Source organism: Cicer arietinum, chromosome 1, assembly GCF_000331145.2.
Source record: "Cicer arietinum cultivar CDC Frontier isolate Library 1 chromosome 1, Cicar.CDCFrontier_v2.0, whole genome shotgun sequence".
In the NCBI taxonomy this organism is placed as follows: domain Eukaryota; kingdom Viridiplantae; phylum Streptophyta; class Magnoliopsida; order Fabales; family Fabaceae; genus Cicer; species Cicer arietinum.
In genome coordinates this window covers 17,066,108-17,075,825 of record NC_021160.2, presented here as the reverse complement: position 1 = coordinate 17,075,825, position 9,718 = coordinate 17,066,108, and the positions used below count along the sequence as shown (strand labels likewise).

Genomic DNA, 9,718 nt, shown 5'->3' with positions numbered 1-9,718 from the left:
TGATTTCATTCTTGACTTATATTTATATTATATATGCTATATATGATATGGTTCAATGTTGATATTTTAAAAAGTAAATGTTGCATTCAAAATTAGAGTGAGCAATATCCCTTATTTTGTTTGCATTTATTTTGTTTGGATGATAATATTTTAAAATAAGGGACAATTAATGAAAATATTGTCAAACAATCAAACAAAATAAAGGATATTTATATATGACTTCAACTTAAAATAAAAGGGTGTTGTGAACTCTCCCTCTATTGTTGCCTATTGCATCTATTGGAGAAACCTATGCTTAGGGCAGCTTCGATGAAGCTGCTCTAAAAATACCGCGACCGACTCTACTTGAAAGATACCCCAAAAGATGTATGTCATTTGTTTTTAAAAAAGCCCTCTAATTATTGATGATTTCATTCTTGACTTATATTTATATTATATATGCTATATATGATATGGTTCAATGTTGATATTTTAGAAAGTAAATGTTGCATTCAAAATTAGAGTGAGCAATATCCCTTATTTTGTTTGCATTTATTTTGTTTGAATGAGAATATTTTAAAATAAGGGACAATTAATGAAAATATGTCAAACAATCAAACAAAATAAGGGATATTTAATAATTACTCCAACTTAAAATAAAAGGGTGTTGTCAACCCTCCCTCTATTGTTGCCTATTGCTCTATTACTTGCCTATTGCTCTATTGCTGATTCTCATTCATTTATGTATTTTTCTTCATCAAATTTATTGTTATGGGGAGGCATTGACAAAAATAAAGGCAAACAAAATAAGGGATATTGCTCAATCTAATTTTGAATAGAATGATTTTATTAGGCTCTTAATTCAGCTGTTACAACCAAAATATTGTCACAACAATAAAACAAAATAAGGGATAATTAATAATGATTCCAACTTAATGAAAAATGGATGTTGTCAACCATCCAAATAAACAGATGAATATCTGAATTTCTTAGAACATTCTGTGATGAGAAACAAAATAGGTTTTGCCTTTAATCCTTATGCCCACAATAAACTTATGAAAAAAATAGCTAGGTTAAAGCGACGAATGAAAATGGTGGTAAGGAGAGGAGGAACACAAATTATGTGTCTTCAAGACCTGCTTGACAAACTTCGTATTTTATTTTTAAAACATTTTTAATACATTCAAAATAATCAAACACTTTATTTTCAATGTTCTCCTTCCTTTGCACCATTCTTTTTGGTATTTCAACACCTCATTAAAACTAACAAAGTGAGGAAGCTTATAGTTGCTATCTTCAGCACTTTCATAAGTTGTATAAGAAACTTCATCAAACAAATCAGTCATTTTTTCTTCTCCAACCACATTATTCTTTTGATCACAAGGTAGTGACAAAAGAGACTCGTGATCATTATTAATATGATCACAATAAATATCAATCTTCTGAGAGAAGAAGAATAGAATTTGCTGGAAAATTCATATTTTATTTTTAAAACATTTTTAATACATTCAAAATAATTAAACACTTTATTTTCAATGTTCTCCTTCCTTTGCACCATTCTTTTTGGTATTTCAACACCTCATTATAACTAACAAAGTGAGGAAGCTTATAGTTACCAGCACTTTCATAAGTTGTATAAGAAACTTCATCAAACAAATCAGTCATTTTTTCTTCTCCAACCACATTATTCTCTTGACTACAAGGTAGTGACAAAAGAGACTCGTGATCATTATTAATATGATCACAATAAATATGAAGCTTATGAGAGAAGAATAAGAGAATTTGATGGAAAATTCATATTTTATTTTTAAAACATTTTTAATACATTCAAAATAATCAAACACTTTATTTCCAATGTTCTCCTTCCTTTGCACCATTCATTTTGGTATTTCAACACCTCATTAGAACTAACAAAGTGAGGAAGCTTATAGTTACTATCTTCAGCACTTTCATAAGTTGTATAAGAAACTTCATCAAACAAATCAATCATTTTTTCTTCTCCAACCACATTATTCTCTTTACCACAAGGTAGTGACAAAAGAGACTCATGATCATTATTAATATGATCACAATAAATATCAATCTTCTTCCTCTCGCGCTTCACTACCATCTTATCATTTCTAATATGATCACAATAAATATCAATCTTCTTCCTCTTATGCTTCACTGCCATCCTTTCCATCTCTACTAAGTCTCTCAGTAATCTAATGTTATCCAAATCTAACTCAGGTACGTCTACATTATTTTAGGGAGTCTATGGTAGCACTTACACTTTTTCGCAATTAATTGAATATTTTAGGGAGTCTACGGTAGCCCTTACACTTTTTCACCATTAATTGAATTTCAAAGACCTTAAGTGTATCCACGTCCAACTCTTTCTAAACTTCTTTTTTTCGACCCACATACTCCAAGCTTCATCATTCCTCACAAAAATACTTCAATGTGAATAATCACTAATATTTTAAATTGAATACTTCTTTTGTTTATTGTTCATCATCAAAGAGGTGAACTGTATGTTGTATAATGATTTCTCCTCAAAACAAAAGGAGAAAGAAAGACACCTTATATACCAAGGTTTTGAGACTTAACAAACTCTCATCTAAATTTACTGACTGTAATGCTTAATTTCTAAATAATAACTAAATGTTGAAATAGAAAGTTCATAAAGTTAGGAAGGTCTAACAATCCTACACATACAAAAAAAAAAACTTTACCTAATAACCAACCCAAACCCTTCCAATAAAAATATAAACAATCAAACTTTTTAAACCATAATCCCTATTATTATTATTATTATTATTATTATTATTATTATTATTATTATTATTATTATTATTATTATTATTATTATTATTATTATTATTATTATTATTATTAATTATTGTAAAATTTTACTACATCCGCCTTATAATATAAACAAAAATTGATCAAAGAAAGTGGATTTATGTGATTCAAAAATTGGACAACATACATCTATTTTTTTTTTTTTGTTGTTGATATTTTTGTGTTTATATTATTAGACGGGGAGTATAATTTATATAAATGAGTTTATAATTTACATAAATGGGTATAATTTATGAAAATAATCTGTTTTGGTTTTAGACTAAACATAAACTTCACTCTCCTAATTCCTCACTTATTCATCTATCTTCCTCTCTTCTTCATGTATTGGTTAGTTCTTTTCATTCTCTCTCTACACCTTTTATTTACCACAATTGCAAAACCTTATCAACACAAATCCATAAAAGGCTTGAATTTTCATTGATAAATCCAACAAAAACACAAAACTTGAGTGAGAATAGATGACTGAGATAAGTGCAGACCTGCTTTGTTTGAATATTTGTTGGGTTTTATTGATTGATTGGTTTGAACGTAAAGCTGATGAAATTATAAACCCTAATTATAGAATTTGTTGAAGTCTGAATTTGAAGAAGACCGACATTGAAAAATTCCAATTCATTAAAATTTGGGTTTATTTATTTTTAATTTTTAATCAAATTTTTTTTTTTTGGTTTATTTTTTTTAATTTTTAACCAAAATCCTATTTTGATCTGCCACGTCAATGACTTAATAGCCACCTAAGCTTTTTTAATTGGATTAAACAAAATACAAGAAAAAATGTAATGGTGTACACATCTTAATACTCAAAGGACAAATTTATTAAAAAAAAAAGCTTGAAGTAAATATCTGGTAAAACTAAATAATATAAAACACCACATATTGTATTTTGCATATTTATTACATTGAATTGTCCAATTAGGAAGTAAATTAAATCTGGTGAAGAATTATTCCAACTCAGATTTCAACTCAAATTTGTACTCTTGAGGAAGATATTATTGCTAGAAGAATTGTAATGCTCATCTATTCTCTTTATCATCATTGCATTGTAGCCTCCTACATTAAAGGGCCAAAGTCAAAAGGTTAAAGGAAGGAGATGCGAACTTAAATTTTTGGAACAAGCCATCACTTGAGAAACAATTCAATGTGGAGGACAATGACATATTAATAGCTAGTTTCTTATAGGAGGAAGTAAGAAATGCACTATGGGATTGTGACAATGTCAAGAGCCTAGACCCTAACGGAGTGTCGTTGGTTTTATAAAAGAGCTTTGGGGGAATTCCACTAGAATAGATGCACATAGGGAGGCGAGGTTACAAGTCATTTATAGTCTTGATACCAAAAATTGATAATGTGAAATTATTGGCAAACAAGTTCAGGTGAGTAATCTACAAAGTTAATTCTAATACCCAAACTATTTTTGCTAACGATATACAGAGATGTTGTATGGTGTTCTTATTGCTAATGAATTAGTGGATGAAGGGAAAAAAAAACAAGAAAATGATTCTTTTCAAAACGAGTTTTAAAAGACTTACCATTCATTAAAGTGGACTTATATATAAGAGATGATGAGGTTTTATTAATTCTTCATCGTATGCATATTTTTTTATTATTTTGTCTTATTTATATTTAACCATTAGTTAATTTTAAGGATTTATTTGATATATTTTGTTGATTTTAGTTCTTGAATATAATAAAATGCTTATGTTCTTATATACTTGATTAAACATATATTTTTCATAGTTTTGTGATGTTTCTTTATTTTAGTGTAGTGCTGAATTTTGATGAGAAATTAATATGACCTATGTCGAGTATTAAGTATTATCATTAAGCTTAAATCTTAGTTTAAGTAGTGTTTGTGGGAAGGGAGTGAGGAAGCAAGGAAAGTTAATTTGAGTATATACCAATATGCCATGCAAAATATATAATATTTGACTTTTGTCATAACTATTTATAAAATCGTTAACATGATTAATTATGATGATTGTGATTCAAAAATTGGACAACATACATCTATTTTTTTGGATATTTTTGTGTTTATATTATTAGACGGGGAGTATTATTTATATAAATGAGTTGTATATATACTCATAATTAATACTTCTATAATCAAATATAAACAAAAATAATAATCAATAAAATTGATTAAAAATTTGGTTTAGTGATATAAATTTCTTAACTATTATTTTTTCTTATATTTCATTTCGAAATGAAGATATATTATCAATTGGATATGCATTTAATACTACCTTAGTTTTAACTTTAAATACCTTAACGAAATGGTAATTGAGGAACCTCCGTTCATATATAGTTATTTGACATATCCGTTCATATATAGTTGTTGATTACTTCATTACCATTTCTCCTTAATTATAAGCTCTATTTGAAAAATAAAATGGGTTTCTAAATATAAGCAATTTTAAAATTATTAGATGTGTTTATTATTATTTTGCAAACATACATATAATTAATACTATTAATATATCATGAAAGATAAAAAATAAAAGTCATATACATTCATATACAAGGAATATTTTAAAAACATCTATAAATGAAATAAACATATTAGATTAACTAAATATTTGTGAAAAGGCCAAATAAGTTTGTGAAAAAAGAGATAGACTATTTAGGAAATATTGTTTCCTATTAATCTATCATTTTCCAAATCCAATGTTACTAGTATATTAATTATTTTTTGTCAATTATACACTACTTTCTTCAATGAAAATAATATAAGTCACATAATTTTATTTGATTGAGTTGTTTGAAACTATTAAAAAAAATAATTAATTATATCGATTTCAATAATAAAGTAAGTTTTATTTATCCAAATACATTTAATAATTACAGTTAGTGAAGAAGTTGAAGACAAATAATTTGAAATAGAAAAAATAATTAATATTATATTATAATAAATAATTTGAGAAAAAAATAAAAAATAAAACATACATAATGTGAAAATGATTCTGGTAAAAAAGATGCTTGTATTTTTGTAAAAAAAAAGTGTTTTGTTGTATGTTTCCTTATTCAGTACTTTTCGTAGTTATCATTGAAAAAAAAACTGTGTAGAACTCAATTCAAACGTTGGAAACGTGAAGAAATTAATTAATTAACACGAAACGATAAGGATTGAAATTACTGGCAGTAAAAAGAGGTTAATCCATTGGAAAGAATAAAAGCATTAAATTGGATACATCCTCCCAAAACGAAAATCCCACCACATAGACTGAATTTAAAGTATACAAAAAAATATAGAACATTGTTTTCATGACCATATTGTTTAATGCAAAAAAGAATATTGAATTCAATAGATCACGTGGTCCAACTTCGATGTCCAGGGACTCTTTACAACGCGTTAGGATTTTGGGGAACATCATCACTGCCTTCGTCATCGTACACGTGTATACAATCAAACATATTAACCATGAACACGTCTTCTAAGAGTTGACTCTTTTTTCATAGTTAGTCAAATTTCTTCACTCGTTTCGTCACTCAAACATACCTCTTCACTTATGCTATTTATTTATACTCTTTCCGAACCGTAACAAACGCAGCCAAAACAGCATACGACATATATTCCTCTTATAAAAACACATCTTTTTGTGTTTCGATTATAACAATAAAAGTACACAACCGTACTAAAAAATATTCACTTATATTTGTACAGTGACATTTTATCTTGAGATAAATAAGTTTGTAAAAAATGGTGAAAATGAATGTTGAAAAAACTGCCGAGGAAAGAAGTGATTCGTTGTACAGAGGAGTAAGGAAGAGGAAGTGGGGAAAATGGGTGTCGGAAATCAGACTACCAAACAGCCGCCAAAGAATATGGTTAGGTTCTTATGATTCTGCTGTTAAAGCCGCGCGTGCATTTGACGCGGCTATGTTTTGCTTACGTGGCAGTGGCGCTAAGTTTAATTTCCCTGATGATCCGCCGGATATTGCGGGAGGGAGGTCTATGACACCTTCTCAGATTCAAGCTGCTGCTGCCCGTTTTGCCAATTCGGAGCATCCGAAAGAGTATTCTGGTCGACCCGATAATAATGCCATGGAGTCTTCGTGTTCGTCGGAAGTTACTGCATTGTTGCCTATGGAATCGCCGTCTCCGGCTTTATCCGATGCGACGGTTCAGATGGACGGTGAATTTGCGCAAACCGGGTTATTTTCGGAGTTGTTTTCGGTTAATGGGTCGGGTATTTGTGGACCCGATTACTCTAATTTTATGGGTTTTGATGATTTTGGCGGCGATTTCTATGTGCCGGAGCTTCCAAATTATGATTATGGAGAAGAGAATATGGATGGGTTGATAATTAACGATTCCTTCTTGTGGAATTTCGGAGAATGAAGGAATTATATATAAACGGGTCGGGTTACGGATAGTTTTATTATATCCGAAACTAATTCCGGATCAATGATTCGGGTTTGGGTTGGTCAATTTTTTAGGACTATGCCCTCTCTAATTTAGTATTGGTAATAATTTTTTATTTAGCCATTATTACGTTTTTTTTATTTTTTGTGGATAGGAATCGTGAATCACTTGTAAAGTTATAAGCTTTTGTAACGTTTTGTCATTCATTAAATCAAAGTGGTTCTAAATATCCTCTTCTATCTATTATTAATAAATTGATTGAAACTTCATTTTACATTCTTAAGGAAAAGAATAGACTTGTCTTTTTTTAGGAAAAAAATAATCGAATTTTAAGTTTTACGAAAAATATTATGTATAAAGCTTTAATCTAACATGTCACCATATTATATCCATTAGATTATCTTTTTCTCGAATGCTGGTTTCTCTATTGAAAAACTTTATATTTGTAAAATTGTTGTTGCTTGCAGAAGTGATGAATAATATATAGTTTCAGATCGCATACTTTTCAGTTATTCTTCATTAACAATTAGAGTTAGAGTTAGAGTAAGATAAGAATATTATAAACTCTACTACTCATGACAAAGGAGTTGCTACACTTTACAAATTGAATTTTAATTGGATACCCCTATAAGGATTTATTAATGTATTGTGTTTTCTTTCCAAAACACGGTATCTTTGTACTGTGATTTGCGGTAGCTGCCGATACCCCATTATGGATAACATGGATCTATTGACTCCTGCAATTTTTGGAGTATTTTTTATGTTTGTCATTATCCTAATTCAGTCTACAGGTATCTTAAAGTTCTTTTGATGTTTGTAGGGCCGCAAAATGAAGGAGAATCTAGAAGGAAATAAAGGTGAGATTAATGGAAGAACAATTAGAATATCAATGGACATAATGATTTGATTTAGAGGGTTAGAGAATGAAAGAGATGACACCTTATATATATATATATATATATATATATATTCTCTAACTCCATCCCATGATAATTGACCCGCAAAAGAACACTATTTCAAAATAATTGATTATTTCTATTTTTAATGCAAGTTTTTTTTTAATTATTTACTCATTTATCATATTGATAATTGTTAAAAGGATCAATTTGATATAAGTAGTATTTTTTCTTATTTTATATACTTTTTTAATGTGTGAAAAATTCAAATGACTTAATAATTTTAAGACCGATAATATATAAATGTTTGGCTTAAATGCAGTTTTAGTCTCCTTGTTTTTATTGATTCACGAAATTGGTCTTCCTATTGTAAAAGTCGACAGTTTTAATCATTTGCTATGATTTTTAACGAAAAAATGATGATGTGAGATACTTTAAATATCATGACATATGATACGATGAAGTAACATGATTAAAACTCATAAAATTAGAATAAAATATCATCAAAATTTAATTTTCAACTTCGGAATTTTTTCTATATTTTTAATTTAATTAATGATATAAGAATAATTAATGCATTTATATAGTGTTATATCATAGAATTGTATGTCACGTTATTTAAATCGTTATTTTTTAGTTTAAAAATTTAAGAGAAAGACAAAAATTGACGATTTTTAAAATAAGAGAAGTAATTTTATAAATTAATAATAACAGAGAAAATAAAACTTTAATTAAATTTAAATTCTTTTTATATTCAAACATATAACGATGAGCGTGTCTCACGAAATTGTATCTACATGCATAGCTAGTAAACCTATTGTAAATTGTGTCTCACGTCTCCATAGGTTGTCTCCATAACTCCTCGTGAGTAAACCTATAACAATAGATAAAGGTGATAGTTCTTTTTAACGTGGTTTCTGGTTCTTCCTATTTTACCCTTTCAAAAATGCCATTAGTCCAAATATAATATGGATAATTACATTTTTTTTTTAAATATATGTGTATGGTTCAATATTAACTAATTATTGTATAATCACATTTAAAAGAAATACCTACATAAAAATGCTAACCGCATGAAACATGTACATGTGTATTATAATTATGAGTATCTATGATTAATTACAAACATATTAATTCATGTCTAAAATTCTATTTATTTTTTTTAAGAGTATAAAAATATATATAAATACATAATTAAATTAAATAAAAGTTATATCAACAAAGACAATAGATAATAACAGTCTTTTGCAAAATAAAAATAAATAAACGCAAAAAATAATGACATTTCCTTTACAAAGAAAACATATGATATCTCACCAAAACACTATAATTAAATAATATTATATTTTTTTATAAAATACAATTAGATCAACAAAAATTGATATATTTAATTAATAATATATTGATTTTTATCTCTAACACAAATTAAAAATCAAAAGGAGTATTCATGAAAAATATGTAATATATTTTAGAGTAATACAATACACGTACATTGTGTTACAAACATATAAAAAGTTAATCATCAATTGCCAAAAGCATAAGGACTATCTTAGTCTTTATAGGAAAATTAATCATCAATTGGAACGATTACTTTATTGGACAAATATTTGAGGACTACAATACACTAACGATGAAC

The 9,718-nt window shown here is 27.7% G+C and overlaps 1 protein-coding gene across 1 annotated transcript; it reads left to right on the top strand.

Moving 5' to 3' along the window:
- The first annotated feature begins 6,352 nt into the window (after positions 1–6,352).
- On the top strand, positions 6,353–7,413 carry LOC101496910 (ethylene-responsive transcription factor ERF017-like). Its single transcript, XM_004488049.4, has one exon. It carries the CDS (start codon positions 6,521–6,523, stop codon positions 7,160–7,162), a length of 642 nt encoding a protein of 213 aa, XP_004488106.1. The 5' UTR covers positions 6,353–6,520; the 3' UTR covers positions 7,163–7,413.
- The last annotated feature ends 2,305 nt before the right edge of the window (positions 7,414–9,718 follow it).

Bases quoted from the DNA above. Each gene is read 5' to 3' on its own strand.
- LOC101496910 (XM_004488049.4), top strand. From the start codon at position 6,521: ATGGTGAAAATGAATGTTGAAAAAACTGCCGAGGAAAGAAGTGATTCG.